Raw genomic sequence first — 17,540 nt, forward strand, 5'->3', positions numbered from 1 at the left:
GTATGCCATTAGACACCATGTGGTAGCTGTCTAAACACAAAAACATGGCCTTTTTCAAGTGAGATTTTAAATACTTTATTTGCAGTGATCAAAACAATGGCAAAGAGGATTACTAATGGCATATGCAGTCTTTCATCTCCCAGGTTTATGTACCTTGCTGTGAGGATTCCAATCACATTGCCTTCCCAGGAATGTTGGATGTGACAAAGATGGTAGGATATGGCCCTGAGCCAGGGTCACCAGTTCAAATCCTGGTCTTATGGGTTTGACCAAAAATTGTTAACCTCTGCTGGCTGTTCTGTGGCCTGTGTCAATGACCTGGTGGGCCTCAAGAGAGTTCCTAGTGTGCAAGAGCCCTTGTCAATACAAACTATTGTGGACTGTGATTCGCTGCAAGAAGGGCACTTAAGCATGTGCTGAACTCCCATGAAAGCCAGCGGGCCTTTAGCACATGCTTAATGATTTCCTGAACTGGGGGACCACACTTTGTGTAGTTGTTTATGTTCTGAAACAGGAAGCTCTGAGAATGGGCCCAGAATTAACTCTTCTCTTTCCATTAGTAGCGGCTCCTTCAGTCCATGCCAGCAGAGGATGGTGTGGGGGAATGCTTTAATTGTGCCAAACCTGTCCCTGTTCTGGGGATTCACATTATTAATTCAACACTCTTGTCTTGCAGTAGTACTTACAGGCCAACCAAGCATGGTCCAGTTGTGCTAGGTACTGTACAAACACAATAAATAGCAGTCCTTGTCCCAAACATTTTGTGTCTAAGCCACAAGACATGAGGAGGCTGAGACAGACAAGCAGGCTGCCATTGGGGAAGATGGGGTGACTAAAATACTAGGGTGCATGCAATTCTTAGCCTGTCAGGATGAGTGAATGAAGGGACATCACTTTCCAGCTGATGTCAATTCATCACCTTTGCCACAGGGTGGTTTTTTTACATAGTTACCAGGTGTTTGCGAAAATACTTACTGATTTGGTAAAACAGAAAGTTGGTCACTTTTTTTAAACACTTCCTTTTAGGCAGTGTGGGCTAGAAGGTGGGGCACTGGGCTGGAACTCGTAAGATTGGGTTCTATTTGCAGATATGCTACTGACCTGATGGATGACTGTCTCTCTGCCTCAGTTTCCCCTTACGTAAAATGGGGATAATGGATACTGACCTCCTTGCTTTGCGCTCTGCTGATGAAAAATGCTAAACCAGAACTAGGTGGTGGTAGTGTATCTTGCATGGTATGGCAAAGGGAACGTTTCATGTGTATGTAGCTTTAGCTGCATTGCAGTGAAGCTCGGGAAGCCTAGCACTGGAAAAAATGTGAATGGCTCCAGAGTAGTGACAGTGAATTTTCTTTAAGGTATGTCCCCAGGAATGTAATTCTGAACACCTTCTTCTGGCAAAACTCCCGCTTGTAGTCAGAGCAAATTTGCCTGAAGAAAGAGTTCAGACCAGGACTGAGCTGAACTACTACCTTCTGTGATAGCATTGGCGTCTTGTGTCTGTAACTCAAATTAATAACATTGCGTGGATGTAAAGTACTCCGTTTATCACTGGTACAGACACAGCATGAGCAGCTCAGTACAAGCTTCCCCCCCACACCATCCTCCTGTTCATGTACCTCAGTTCTGACCATGAGGGACCATTTCTTGGGGCATAGTTCAAAGTCCATTTGGTCTCCCTTTCTGCTGAGGTTCCCAGCAAGGCGGGCAGTTGTGGTGGTGGTTTTGTGATATGGACACCAGGGACCAGATAGTCAGCTAGTGTAAATGGACACTGCTCCACTGACTTCACTGACATTTGATCCTCTGAGCTCACCAAAGAAACTCACCATTTGCATTCTGTTAAACTGTCTACAAAGATTAATTGTCCACCCTTCCATTGGCACCCCTTGGCTAAGACATGGCTGCCTGGGGAAGGTGAGGGCAGAGCTATACTTGGTGTTCAGAGGTGCTCACTCAGCTTTGTTACAACTCCAGCAGTGCTGAGGCTGACAATGCTCTGGAGAGAACCTCGGCCCAATTTCAAGAACATGGGCCCAGTTCATGGCTGTGGGTCCAGAATGTAAGAAATGAACTGAAGGCGAATTTCAGGGAGTGAGAACCCCCACCTGCTCCCAAACTAAAGAAAATGTACTAGTGAACCCCTTGCAAGAGATTGGCCGAGTTGCCTACATTTCCTTTGGGCCACATGCTGGCAAGCTGGTGGCACTTGTGGATGTTATTGACCAGAACAGGGCGCTAGTTGATGGCTCCTGCAGTGGTGTAAGAAGGCAGGCTATGCCCTTCAAGTGCATGCAGCTAACTGATTTTGTACTCAAATTCCCACACAGTGCTCGTCTGAAGCATGTGCGAGTTGCCAGGGAGAAAGAAAATATTAATGAAAAATGGATAGGTACAAGGTGGGCAAAGAAGATTGAAGCCAGAGAAAAGAAAGCCAAGATGACAGACTTTGATCGCTACAAGGTCATGAAGGCAAAGAAAATGAGGAACAGGATCATCAAGCATGAAGTAAAGAAGCTCCAGAAGCAATCTTCCAAAAAAGCATAAACTGTCAGTAGTCAAATAAAGTTCCAGTTTACTATTAAAAAAAAAAAAAAAAGAGTCTCTGCTGGCATAAAGCATGGTAGCACAATTGACAGAGCTCTAGCGAGGACAGTTGGCACGAGCAGAGGATCTGGCCTGCTGAACTTTGCCCATGTCTGAAGGACACACTGCTTGGTGTGTAATCAGTCACAATGATTGAACTTCCTGTAGCTGGAGCCACTCAAACAAATCCTAAAGCAAACTGTTAGGAGTGTTTGGCACAGCAATTGCCACCCAGCTCTGCTCTCTGAAGAGTGAATGGACAGATCCTGAGTCACTTTTAAGCATTTCCTTCTCTCCCTGGGAATCATCCAGGAAGCCATGATTCCTTTTGTAAGACATGCAGTGTACACATACCACAGCAGTAGTGTGGCTGGTGGGTGTACAACTATCAGTGCGGAATAGGCTGGGAGGAGAAATTACTTAAATGATTGAAGGTGCCAGATAAACTCTCCTGCTCTGAGGCCAGGCCTGTTTTTTAGCCCAGGTTCTCGGTGTGCGGATGCACAGAACCGTGTGCCAGCACTGCTGCAGCAAAGCAATTAACCACTTTTCTGGCTTCTTCAACTCATAACTTCCATGTTTTTCTCTCTGTCTCCTACACATCTTGGCTGAACACTGGAGGCACCTTTTGACCTATGCTCAATTCTCCCCCAAAGATCTAAGAAAACTGTGAGGCCTCTCTCTCTTCTTATTCATATCGGTGTAAGTCAGGAACTACTCCACTGGAGCGAAAGGAGTTACCAAGCTATAAGTGTGCGCAGTCTCTCTTGTTATGGGCCAACAGCTTCTCTGTCGCAGGTTTTATTTACTCTCATTGGATGATTGCCTGTGGCAGGCTCAGCCAGTCTCTGAAGATGTCCACTGGCTGGGGTGTAAAAATTGGACAAGGAGTAATCTGTTGCCACCTCCCAAAACATGAGAAAGGCGTGAGGTATAAGAGCAACACAGAGAGAGATCCTGACGCAGGATTGTATCCTGAGGCTTTTGCTGAGGCACACTCCCAGTGCAAACTCACTGATTTCAGTGGGAGATTTTCTGACTAAGGGCCGAGAGCAAACAAACGCAAGGAGCTAAGGGTTTGGCCTGCAGTGAATATTGCTAACATTACCTAAGAGCAGCTCTGTTTTACTGTACAGCATTTGCATGCCTTAGCGAAGCATCAGTTCTGGATAAGGTGCTGCTGCTAACAGGCCTCAGCAACTGTTAGCTTGTATAGGCGCTTTGTTGTCTCTGCGTAAGCATGGGTATCCTTTAGTCATTCTTGGTCTTTGATCACAGCAAGGGTTTGATACTGACAGGGGGATTAGTCAGAGTGAGATAAGCATCATATGTACTGTAATTCCTAGACCTACACTGAAGGTGGCCTGACAGCCTCAGATGTGGAGTCTGACTTTTTAAAAAACAGTTGCACAATTGCTTGCCTAATGTGTACACTCAGTTATAGCAACTGCACATACAAATAGCTCATTGTGCTCACAAATGTCTTCTCTCCATTTGCACTCACAATTGCCTGATTTGCACATGTAATTATAGCTAAACTTTTCCAGGTTGTTGTGTGCGGGGGGGGGTTTTGTACCTCATCACAACATTATTTCCCTGTAACAGCTAACGCACAGTTCCTTAAGGAGATTTCTTATCCTTTGTACATGATATTATTACTATTTGTATTTCAGTAGCACTTAGGAGCCCCAGTTCCAGACCAGGACCCCACTGGGCTAGGCGCTGTACAAACAGATAATGAAAAGGCTGCCCCGAGTCCAAAAATCATTCAGTCTAAGTATAAGACAAAAGATAACAGGTGGATACAGATGGGGGAGCACAAAGAAATAAGGCAATGGAGTGTGTTTATTACACTGGGCTATGTATTTTGAAGATCCATTAGCAGAATGCATGGTAGTTTGAACCAAAAGTGGCTTCAGATTTTCCTCTCTTTCTAGAAAGTGTGTGTCTGTGTATGTGATAGACAGATCAGGCACTGCATTCCCCTGTGACTCCCACACTGAAAGGCAGACACAATGCCATTCTTTCTCTGACTACCTCTTCATCAGCTGCTTAGGATTCTGGAGCGCTCTAGAAATGCCGTTGCAGAGGACTGGTTGTGGGAGGTGGGGCAGTGGCTGTGTGTCAAAGTCTCTTGTGTTCTTTTGTTTGCTCTAAGACGTGGTTAGGGATTGGTGTTTGGAGACAAGCCGAAGCCTGCAGAGATTTCCTGTCCCTGGGTGTATGGAAAGCAAAGGGCAGTATATAGTAACATTTAAAAAAGAGCTAGAAAGTTCACATGCACGAAGGAGAGTCTGGGTGATTATTAAGTGAGGTGAGCAGTGCTGGTGTGTTGGATCCTTTAGTCGGGGAGTGGTGAGCATTACTGGATGGAGAACCCTGGAGACTGAAATCTTCCAACCACTGAACAGACACAGCCCAGAAAGTGGCAGTGCAAGTTTCCCACACTACCTTGTTAACGTGCTTCGGCCCTGACCAGGCTGGGATTGGCTGTGGGGATGGGGTTGGAATTCAGTCTCCCCCTAACCCATTCCATTTTTCACCTCTGTGGTGAAAATGCCAACAAGGAGGCATCCATGAAGCTGGGTGTTGCTGTCTGGATGCTAGCATCTGGGAGTGGGATCAGAACCACCCACCCATTGAAAGTATCTTTTTCTTTTCTTTTTTTGGTATTGCAGTAGTGTTTAGAGGCAGCCATCGGGGACCAAGACCCGATTATGCTAAATACTGTGCAAACACGCACCAAAAAGATGGCCCATACCCCAAAGAACTTACAGACAGCTCTGGGTCACTGTGCACCTGGGTAGCGTACAGCTCAATAGCAACTCCCTGAGCAGTGACAGGTTTCAGAGTAGCAGCCGTGTTAGTCTGTATTCACAAAAAGAAAAGGAGTACTAGTGGCACCTTAGAAACTAACCAATTTATTTGAGCATAAGCTTTCGTGAGCTACAGCTCACTTCATCGGATGCGTCCCTCAGCAATGGGCTCTCACAAGTTATCTCCGGGGTGGATGCTGTCTGGCTCCCACTCCTCCTTCACCGACATGGTATTAAGGCAGTCCTAGTGCAGGCACTGAGAAAGGAACGGCTGCAGCCTTGATGGAGCATCTAGATAGATAGATAAATATTTAAAGGCTTTTAGCTAGGTCCACTGGAACTGAACCAGATGGTTCCGACGTTGCCAGCTCAGTCCAAACAGAGGAGCATCACACCCCAGTGAGAGCCGACTTTTGGGAGGGGGAATGATGCAGAAGAGTCTGATCAGAGTGTTGCCTCCTTTTCCCTGGACCATGGAAGGGGAATGGCTGACGGGGTGGGGAGAGCGCCTGCAATATAAATATAAGGACACTGCTGGGTTGGGAAGGTGTGGGTGTGGCTAAGACATGTCTTATGGTGGAGAAGGGTCAGGAATGATTGTATTGAATATAATGGGTGTATAACAATTCTCCTGAGCAAGGCTCCTGGATGCAGACAGACTCTGTGGCTCTTTCAGCCTTTCAAGCTCCCAGGCTGACTGCAGTCTGTGCTACTGAACGTCACCACACAGGGTCGCTGCAAGTCCTGGCCTGGGATAAGCAGGGGGTGATTAGCTGATGGAAGGAGATTGCTGGGATTGTCGGGGGGACAGTGGTACTCCTGACACCTCGTAGAGCCCGCTTGCACACACTCATGCCAATGTATAGAGATCTCTCCTCTGCAGTCAAGGTTCCCTGGTGCTGAGACCCTCCTGAGTGAAGCAACCCCACTCCTGAAGGATGCCCTTGTCTCTGGTGAGATCCTCTCTCATGTGGGTGTAAAAATGCTGTGGTTTCAGTGGCATTAACATTTTCCACTGCATAAATATTGCTAAGCCTTGACGTCCCGTATGTGAAAGAACCGTGCATTCAACTCACTGTCTAAGGATTAGTTTGCTGGCTGAGGCGTTCCTTCCTCCAGGGTACCTGGGGCAAGACAGAGTGGGGGAGAAAAGGCTTGCAGTGTTGCAGTATGGAGAGGAAACTGTTTCCTGCTGTAGTTGGATGAGGGAGCAAACGTGGAAGGCCCCTCTCACTTTGACTGGCACTTGCTGTAAAAGGGACACCTTTGAACTAGATTTTTGTTTTGCTACAAGCAAAACACCTTAATATTCCCCCCTCGCCTCTTACAAATTCTGTAGTGATGCCTCATTGCCATCTCTGTCCAGAAGTTCACTTCAGACTAGATCTCTGTTATTACAGCAAAACCTGTCCGGACAACGTTCCAGGGCTTAACTTGTAATTAAAAGCATGGAGTCAAATGGTTACAGTGTTAATACAAGAATCGCAGAGTTTTCTCCCACAGCCTTTTCTGATCATTGCATCAGAGTCGGCTCTAATTTCTCTGAGAGGAAGGAGGCCCAGGGAGATTTGTGCGGAGCAGAAAGTCGCCTTTCCTGCAGCCCATGCGAGAAGGATGTCTGGTTAGAAGGGCGGGGGGTGGGGTAGGGATGCAGGTATGCAGATGAGGTGACAGCAGGTAAGAGAAAAGGGAAGTGAAGATATGGAAGCTAAGAGGAGGGGTGGATGAGCAAACAAACATCCTAACAGATGCTGCTCCCAGCTATTTGTGTCCATTAGGGACGTGGTGTATTCTCTGATTTCTCCTGAAACAAGGTTGCATTTGAAATATATGTGATAAACTGTAACTACAGCAAGATACATCTGATGGTGTCTTGAGAACCTGTAGCTGGCAGAACTGATCTCTCCCCGCTTCTACTCCAACGCTCTTAAATGACATGAATTGAATGAAATACCAGAGTCCTCTGTGCGGCTCTGCTCTCACTCCCACCTGTGAATCATGGGAGTTACTTTGGCTTTATACTAGCATAAATGAGATCACAATCTGCCCAGTGTGTGTAAGCAGGAGCAGAGTTTGGTCCATTGTGGATAATCCAGCATGGTGCTATTATAAGCTTTGCTCTTCATGATAGAATAGATGAGGTTATTTCAACTATTTGGAAAAAAAATGTCTTCACTAGGTGTGTAACACGCAGTACGTACTGGGAGGAGATGCTGAATTCCAGCTCCTGTCACTCTGACCACCTGGAATGCAAAGGCCAAGGGATTCACAACATCAAGGCAGAAGACAGTGGTAACTTCTCTTTAGCAGCAGTACCTGAACATCTATCCTCCATCCTGTATTGCAGGTGTCAATCGGACTGAGACAGGACAGTCTTCTGGACCTGGCAAGGCGAGCTTGGAATTCCAGAGAGGAGACTCTGCATGGATTCTGTAGGAACCTGGGACTATCCTCTAAATGGCAGGAGAAAGCCCCTGATTCCCTGAAGATTCTTTTTATCACTGGAACTGAACCTTTTGTGCCAATATGACATTTTCCATTTTCCAGTCTGACAATTGAAATAACACACTGCGTGGCTTGGAATGGACGTTCTGAAGGGGCAGCTTTGAGAGGCTACAATGGCTCTGGCATATCCAAAGGCCATGCTAGGAGACCTGCTGTATCCAGAAGAACCATCACTTGATAATGAAAAGTGTCACCACTTCCTGTCTGCAAACATCATCGCAGTAGGTAAGTGAAAGCTGAATAGCTCCTGATTTTATTGTTGTTGGGTATTTAAAATTTCTTTTCTTGTGGTTTTTCCTTTGGAAACTGTGGTCTTACAGGGGGCATCTAGTTTTCTTGATTATGGGCTGTACTACGGCAGTGGCTATCAACCTTTCCAAACTACTGCACCCCTTTCAAGAGTCTGATTGTCTTGTGTATCCCCAAGCTTCACCTCACTTAAAAACTTACAAAATCAGACATAAAAATACAAACATGTCACTATTACTGACAAATTGCTGACTTTCTCATTTTTACCATAGAATTATAAAATAAATCAATTGGAATATAAATATTGTACTTATATTTTAGTGTATAGTATACAGAGCAGTACAAACAAATAATTGTCTATGGAATTTTAGTTTGTACTGACTTCATTGGTGCTTTGTATGTAGCCTGTTGTAAAACTAGGCCAATATCTAGATGAGTTGAAGTACCCCCTGGAAGACCTCTGAGTACCCCCAGGGGTACACGTATCCCAGGTTGAGAACCACTGCACTAGGGCATTGTACTGTGGTTGGCTTACAAACGATTGGGGTGGATTCTCTCATCTGTCCCACTCCCTTTGCACCACTCAGACAGTGCAGAGGGATGTGTTGAGACATGAAGGCAGAGTGGCCAGAATGTCGTCTGCTCCAGCAATCCTCGGCTGGTACATGGTCCCTAGGAGACCATGAACCAGTGGCATAGCCCAGGACTCAACAGAGAATCTCGCCTCTTAAGTTTCACTGAACAGTAAATGTTCTGAAAGGCTTTTGTGACCAGTCTTAGTAGCGTATACAACACAACAGACCAGTCAGTCAGTCTGTGTCTGTCTGTCTGTCTCACTCACACACAGACTTTGGACAAGCCTGTTGCCCTTTTCCATGCCTCTACTCATGTAAAGCTGGGTAAATTAAAATATGCTCTTTCCAGCACCTTTCACCTGAGCATCTCAAAGCACTAAACGAATAAAACCTCTGATCCCTGCCTCAGGTAAGTAAGGGGTATAGAGGGATCACGTCTTACAGCAGCTGTTTGATAGATGTCTGTTCTAGGATTTAGTATGCATCATTACCATCTCTAAGATTGCAGCAACACCACATAACTGTTCAACTGAACTGAAAAAGGATGCAGAATCCAGTTAAAACAACAGAGTCACTTGGTGAGGCAAAATGTATCTGCACTGGAACTTGCCCAGATGCCTGGGGTTAACCCCCAATGCTTACGAAGAGATGCACGGGATCTTTAATGACCATGAGTTGAAAGGACTTTGTTTGACAAACTGCCCTAATGATGACACCTTAGCAACGCAATTTTTCATAGTACTATTCTGGCCCAGTTCTAATTTGGAGGGAAAAATGTCCCCTTGCAAAGTCATTAGCGCCACTTCCCATAGCATCTCTTCATTCCTTTGCGGTCCCCTGCCCAAGTACTGACTGAAGCCAGCACAGCTTACCTTGGGAGAGCTGGGAGGATCGCTGTCTGTAGTGGTTGGTACACTGTAATTGGTTTACTTAGCCTTGATCTTTATGTTGGCACAGTGCACAGAAACCTCATGGTAACTATTAGATGGAAAGGTTGAGTCATTTGCCCAAAATTGCACATTGTGTCTGTGTTACAGACAGGATTAAAACCCAGCTTTTGTTTGGCTTGCAGTGTGTTGTGCTCGACCCTAGTCTATAACTCATCCTCAATGCCTGTGTTACTGGCTATCATTTAAGGAGATTGAAATTGGAGCTGTGTTTATATATGTTCCTTTGCATAAAAGAGCTGCTTGCTTTGTCTGTGTTCATAAGTGCATCCCATAGAATCTGTGGGATAATTGTGTTATGAATTTGTGGTACATAGTACCATAAGATTATTGTGGTTGTAAAGAGAGATTCATGTAGCAGTAAATGAAGCTTTCAAATGCTTCCCGAGTCATGCTAGGCCTAATAATCTCTTTATGTAGGCAATCACATTTAGGCCCCAATAGACTGTCTTAATGTTTTTGCGATCCACTTGAATAAATGGGAAACTGAACTGTGGTCACCAGGGCTTTAACACAGTGTTAACCAACATCACAAACTGGGCACTCCAGCTTGTTGGGGGTCTTATAATGACAATCCATATTTGATGTCATTCCCTAATGTGCCAAAATTGGGAAGCCTGGCACTAAAAAGTGGCATGGGCCCAATTTCACAGGGAAGTTGGGAAGGCAGAATAAAAGTACCCTTTGTACTTACCAGTCTTCAAACAGCACTGGACTGTGTGGGGCAGGGAGGCCATCAAAAAGCTGTGATCCACCATCTCTTAGGAGGGATATGCTTTTGCAACAGAAATTGGTCTTTATGGGAAATGAGGTGACTTACATCAACAGCTGGACCAGATGGGGCAATTTGGCCCCTGATTTGCTAAATGGTTCAGTATAAACACAAAGTGGGGACAGTGGGTGTGCCTGGAGAAATGCACACGTGCTCTTGTACCCACAGAATGCGTGAGGATTCCCAATGTGCCAACAAAACCTTGTGTACTCCTACAAAAACCTATGATGCATCTAGTGTACCTGCAGAAAGGGTGTGTGTGTGTGTCTGTGTGCACACACACACACATGCACCTATTATTCCAGACACAAGAATGCAAATCCCATCTGATGCGGCCACAAAATCAATGCATTTGCACATGCAGATAAGCACTTTCAAATACAAATCCTAACAACTGTACACATAGGCATCTAAATATCTGGTTTGTGCATCCAAATGCAGGTTGTAGCAGGCAATGGCAACACGTTGTTCACCCTCCCTTTCACCTACTGTGACAGTTTGGCCTGAAGCGTCAATCTGACTGATAGTGGCTAACAGTGTTCTGAGGGAAAAGCTGAACAGCCCCTGCTAAGGTTCACCACCTGAATCTCTCACCATGCACGTTCATCTGCCGCTGAAGCGTGGTTAACAGTGATGCCGCTGACAAATGAGTTAATTAAATGGAACATCCTCACTGGACAGTGGGCAACTTGGTGACTCGTTCTCTTTGCTAATTAGTTGATGTAGGCTGAAAGCAATTAATATTATATGTAAAAATGAAGCTGGCAAGAGAGTTAATTACAGGTAGAAAGTTGATTTCTCCCCACATGAGAGAGAGGGAATTTAAGGCCCAGTCAAAACAGTCCTTTGAGGTCACCATTAGAAGTTCAGTGGAATGTGCATCATTTCTTGTTCAGGGTAAGTAACAGGAAACTGACCAAACACGTGTACTCTAGATCAGTGCTACTCAAAGTGGTGGTCCGTGGACTGGTGGCGGTCTGCGAGCCATCGGCTGCCGGTCTGCGCGCACATTGGAAAAAAAATTGCCAGTCCCCCACATCAGATAGCTTGAGAAGCACTGCTCTAGATAGCTCTTGAAATCAGATTACAGGGATGAGACCTGTTGATCAAGTCAATGGGCTAGATCCTTAGATGGCATAGCTCCATTCCAGGTTGGGACAGCGACTTCAGATGGTATACGCATAGAAAATGATGGAATCGTCCAACCAGGGTGTGTTGAATTCTATTAGACACCTAAATCATTGACTTGTCCAGGAAAAAATATTCATCAGAAACTACTGGGCATCCCCTTAGAATGGTTAAAATTAGAATGGTCAGTAAATGTAGGAGCAGTTGATGCTATTCGTTGTGTGTGTGCGTGTGTGTGGTATGGGATTCTCTCGATGTGTATGAAGTTTTGGGAAAAAATTTGATGTTTCATATGCTGGCGCCAGAATGAGTTATGTTAGCGATCTCGGGGACTTGTCAATTATACATAAAATGGGTGAACAACTTCTCCTTTGAGCAAACTTGATACAACTAAAAGGGATAAGATGGGAAACACTGAAAACTCTGAATGCTACCAAATGGTATGTTGTCCTAACAGATCTGACTGGCCTTGAAAAGGAAGCTTAGCAAATGAATAACTAGCAGGAGTTCAATCTTTTTTAAAGACATGGATGATTAATGTAATTGTTTGTTCGCTCTTCCCTCTCCTGTACTGGGAAGTAGCACAGAAGCCTGTCTTAGAAAAAAATATGTCTAGGTATGTGTATGCTCAGCCAGGCTGTATCTGTGGGTTAGCATCCATACGACTGCATTACATTTAACTGTGGAAAATACAAAATTGTTAAAACAAACAGCCTGCAAAGCCTGTGTGTGAACATAGGATGTGAACTGGGGACCTGATGCAATGAGTTAATGTACTGACTGCTCTTTAGCCCCAGAGACCAGAGCAATGTGTAGTTCCAGTTCAACAGCAAGGCTGAGTAGCTGGTTTTGCAAATTCTTTCCATTCTTTAGCTCACAATTCAGTGTTTTTTCTCCATGTTCAGGGGTTTCTGTTTTTCTGGGTCTTGTGCACTCTGATCTGTTGGGGCCCTCATGGGAGAGGAAGAAATGAGGCCAGTCCTAGTCATTGTTTCAAGAGGAGCTTTAACCTTCAATCTACCATGGGCCAAATCTTAGCTCACTTATTTACTGATTGCTAAACTCCCATTGACTCATGGGACTAATGGAAATTGGCTTAGTTTTGAGCCATTGGAAAGCCTGGGATTGTTTACTATAGAAAAGAGATGAGTGAAAGGGAACATGATAAAATAATGAATGGAATAGATAAGGTAGATCAAAAGATTCTGTTTTCCCTGTCTCATACCACAAAAACAAGGAGACAGTAAATGAAATTAAAAGGGGGCAAATTCAGTACAGATAAGAGAAATATCTTTTTACACAACGTGTAATTAGACCATGGAACGCCTGAAAATCATGGAGGCGAAGAACTTAGCAAGATTCAAAAGGGGACTGGACGTCTTATATGGATCAGCTGCCCCCACATCTGCTACTGTGTGGTTCTTACACCTTCCTCTGAAACTTCCTCTGATGCTGGCCACTGTCATACAGGATAGTTGGCTAGATCCAGTCTGTCAATTTCTGTATTCCTAAAGTCCGTGAAAAAATGTATAAAGAACTCAGGGTTTAGCACCATGCAAACTGTCAGCAATAAAAATGTGTGCCTCGGGCTCCCTCACGGTCTCCTGAGAAGGGGAACAGCACACGTGCTGGGTCTGTCTGCAAGTCTGCTGAAACTTTTGGGAGGGCAAAAGTTCACTGTGGTTTTTGCCCTTGTTTGTTTGTTTCCCTTCCTGTGGTAAGAGCAGTTGATACTAATAAGAAAGAAATGTCAAAAATTGTGTGACCTTATATCAGTGTTGGGAAACCTACAGCCCGCAGGCCGCACGCGTCCCGTCAGGGCAATCCGCTGATGGGCCGCCACACGCTTTGTTTACATTTGCATGATTGCCCACAGCTGCTGGCCAATGGGAGCTGCGGGAAGCCGCGCGGGCCACAGGGACGTAGGTTGCCCACCACTGCCTTATATAGAATGAAATGTCCCTTTTTATGGCTTGTGCTAATGCAACTTCCATGGCTACCTTTCATCTTTCACCTTTGCATCTTTCAGCCACCAGCGCTGAATTCACTTAAATAATTTTCTTCATCTCTAATTTTTAATGAGTAAGTTCCAGAGGGAACATTGGATGGTGGAAACCTGTGAGGGAGTTTCGATAATCATCCCCTCATCATTCAGGTGTGAGGACAGTATGAAGAGCAAGTGAAACCCAATGATTACTTTTTAAAAGCCAAAGGTCCCGAGTAAGATCCTTGACTGGTGTAAATCAGTGACTTAGGGGACGACTTTCAAAAGCTGCTATGTTATTTAGGAGCATCAATTGAAGATTGGGACTTATGCTCCTGCATTCCTTAGGTGTTTTGGAAAACCTTCCTGATAAGTCAGTGGAGCAACCCGAATTTATACCCGCTGATGTTCAGGCCCTTTAACCCTAAGGTGTTTCAACATCTGAGTTGAGAGCTTACATATTTACCCTAAGAATGATGATCGCTCACTGTTGCTGCTGTTTGTTGAGTGCTGTCAGGGTGTTTGGAGGAAGAAATGGTCCCTAAAGAGTTTCTCATGCTACAGACAATTTAAAACATCAGCTGTTGAGAGAGCAGAGGAATTGTCCAATGGCCATTGTTGAAAGTCTTTGTGGGCTCATGGGTGTTGTAAGAAGGGATTTGAAGGAGATGGGGCAGGTTGCTTGATGCACAAGAGTGATGAATTGATGAATTTGGCTCCCATGGGAGTTGCACCTCTTAAAGCTAGGCTGCATTAGATTGAATCTAGCCCATGAGATGAAATTCACCCCTGTGCATCGGCATGTGCACTGCTTAAGCACTTAAAGTAGGGTTTAAGTTGTGCCTAGGTCTTGTCCTGGTCTTGCACAGGGATGAATTTCACCTGATGGGTCAAATCCCCATTTGGTATAAACCAGTGTAGCTTCACCCTTTTTACACAAGCTGAGGGTCTGGACCTGCATGTGTTGCTCCTGCTAATATTGATGGGAGTGAAACCCACTTCACTGGTTACAGCACATCAGTGGAAAGATAGATCCATAAGGGATGGCAGCAGTGCCAGTTCTTGTCTCTAGTTACCTAAGTGGGTTTTTTTTCCCCAGTAGAGCTAGTCCATCTAAACATGCTTCTTGGGTTCACAGGGAGAAGTAACTAGTGAGATATTCTGCACCATTTAGTAAGCTGTTGTGTAATTTGTTCCATGTAATGCAAGATAATCATCTGGCCACATAAAAGAACCCCAGCTTATTCCAGCAATGCTTTTTACTTTTTCAAAGTAATCATCTGAAGAGTGAGAGGAAATTAACTGTTTCAAAATTTCCTGCAGTAGCAATTACAGTTCTAAGTTACCATGTGAAGACATGCACACTTTGTCTTCTTGGTCTCTCCTCAGGCATTTTGTCCCCATCTCTGGCAGTTAAGATGTAATTATAATTCAATGGCCACAATAAGATTCAGGCCCTGATCCTGCAAGTTGTTCCATGTGGGCAGATCCCTGCATCCATGCAGAGCCCCAGTGGTTTAAATAGAGGAAGTACTTGCAGGATCCTAGCCTAAGTCCCTTTTGAAAAAATCCTGTAGAATTCAATAAAGAATAGTAACCCTTCTATGGGATATTTTAGACTGTCTCATAGCAATATAGTTATAGATACAAACAGTGATGTAATTCTCTGTTCAACTCTCTCTACGCTGGATTACTTTCCATAGAAAGTTTGTTTATTTTTCTGGAACCCCATTAAATGTCTGCTAGAATTGTATTTGTTTCATGGCAAATTACCAAAGCTCTTAAGCACATGTCTGAATTAAGCTTGTGCTTAAGTGCTTTGCTGAACCGGGATGGTCTGAAGCATTGCTTAAATGCGCTGGTGAACTGGGGCCTTAATTCCATAGGCTATTTCCATAAGGTATATCAATTTATTGTTTGATGCATTCTGTGTTCAGAATACTGTCTGTCTGATCCAAAGTTCATAGAAGTCAAAAGACAGACTTCCCTAAAAGCAGACCTTGCAGGATTATGGATGCCTAGTGAAATTTTCTCCCATGTAGGGGGCCACTCCAGCACAAAGTTTAGGCTAGGGATGTAAAACTTTAACTGGTTAACCGATAAGCATCAGTCTTATTGGTTTCGGTTAACGGTTAACGATTAAACTCTGCTGCCCCACAGAGCCCAGGACTCTGACTGCTGCCCTGGGCGCAGGGGCAGGCGGCAGAGACCCTGGCCGTGGTGGCGGGCCGCTGGGGCTGGCAATGGGCGGCGGAGTCCCTGGTCATGGCAGTTGGCTGTGGGGGCTGGCAGCGGACGGCAGAGTCCCTGAGCACAGCGGCTGGCAGCTGGGACCCCAAGCGCTGATGTGAGCAGTCCCATTAACTTCAGTGGTACTCTTTTCATGAGGAGAGGTATGCACGCACTTAGGTGTTTGCAAGATTGGGGCCTAACTAACTACTCAGTCTTTTACAACATTGTTGTGAGGTAGCTGGGTAAATAGTAGTATCTCCATTTTATAGATGGTGAAACTGAGGCACAGAAGGGGGAGGTGCCTGCCCAAGGCTAAAGAATGAGTCAGAGGTAGGGCCAGGATTAGACTGCAGGACCTCCTGACTCCTAGTTTTGTGAAGATTCCAGGGCAGAACAGGGGACTAGAAGTTGAGACTGGTGGGATCTAATCCTGTCTCTGCCACCGACTTTGTTTAAGCAGGTCCTATGACCTCAGCATGGCTCAGTTACCTAATATACAAACTGGGATAATTCTCAGTTATAGGAGGGTTATCAGGTTTCTGCTTTGAGACCCTTTGAGATGTGCAAAGTATCTGTATAATATGCTCTGTCACTGCCTTCCACTGGATGGAATGTCCTTTCCATGCCGGCTGGAGCAGATGTAATTATCTTTCCCTAGTGGCTGCAGCCTACAAAAGTGACCCTATATAGTATCAGGGTAGAGTTGAGATTATTATCTAATAAATTTCAGGGGTCTAGCATTGCTTCCTAATGCAAATATCTGTCATATTGCTATTAGTTGTCCTAGATTTTCAAAGTTTCGGTACATGTTACAAGCATAAAGTGCTGTTTGTTGCACCTACTGAGTACGGCCTTAATGGAGTCCAGAAAATTGTATTAATCTTTAAAAAAAAATCTAATGTCAATTTCTTTGATGTTAGAACACACAGTATTCTATGTCTGTCCAGAAAATCCTGTTTCATCTGAGATCTATAATAGCTTTTAGCTTCTGAAATAAAATGGTTTTGAATCAGAGCTGCACAGCCGCTGACAGATCTGATTTTTATTATTTATTCACTTTAGGAGTTCTGTCCATTTTTATAGTCTCTTCAGATTAAGTTCTATGATGTTGCAGACCTCTCTCTTATTTGCAAACCACATTGACAGCGATTGCTTTCTTTCTCTCTCTTGTAAATTGGGTTTGCGAGGGATTTGAAAAGGAGATAATGGAATCACAGAAATTTAGAGATGAAAAAGATGCATTAGATCATCTAGTCCATTCCACATGCTCCCAGTAGCACAGGATTAAGAAGAGCTATTCTGCTTGCTGCTGCGTTATATAAACTATCTTGCAAGAGGATTGTCATGGTTCCTTCCCCACTCTGAACTCTAGGGTACAGATGTGGGGACCTGCATGAAAACCCCCTAAGCTTATTTTTACCAGTTTAGGTTAAAACTTCCCCAAGGTACAAACTATTTTACCTTTTGCCCTTGGACTTTATTGCTGCCACCACCAAGCGTCTAACAAATATATAATAGCGAAAGAGCCTGCTTGGAAACGTCTTTCCCCGCAAAATCCTTCCCAAACCCTACACCCCATTTCCTCGGGAAGGCTTGATAAAAATCCTCACCAATTTGCATAGGTGAGCACAGACCCAAACCCTTGGGTCTTAAGAACAATGAAAAAGCAATCAGGTTCTTAAAAGAAGAATTTTAATTGAAGAAAAAAAGTAAAAGAATCACCTCTGTAAAATCAGGATGGTAAAT

General features: G+C 44.6%; 1 protein-coding gene and 1 pseudogene across 1 annotated transcript in view; both read left to right on the forward strand.

The window, feature by feature from the left end:
• The window catches only part of LOC141974382 (large ribosomal subunit protein eL14 pseudogene), a 38,146-nt pseudogene extending 35,558 nt beyond the window's left edge, over positions 1 to 2,588 (forward strand).
• Positions 2,589 to 15,733: 13,145 nt separating this feature from the next.
• Positions 15,734 to 17,540, forward strand: part of PLCH2 (phospholipase C eta 2) — a 275,766-nt gene continuing 273,959 nt past the window's right edge. Inside the window, exon 1 of the mRNA XM_074934095.1 lies at positions 15,734 to 15,955. Within this exon, the coding sequence (XP_074790196.1) occupies positions 15,946 to 15,955 (10 nt within the window). The 5' untranslated portion in view covers positions 15,734 to 15,945. The remainder of the gene's footprint in view (positions 15,956 to 17,540) is intronic.

The sequence above is a fragment of the Natator depressus genome, chromosome 18, assembly GCF_965152275.1.
Source record: "Natator depressus isolate rNatDep1 chromosome 18, rNatDep2.hap1, whole genome shotgun sequence".
Lineage (NCBI taxonomy): Eukaryota > Metazoa > Chordata > Testudines > Cheloniidae > Natator > Natator depressus.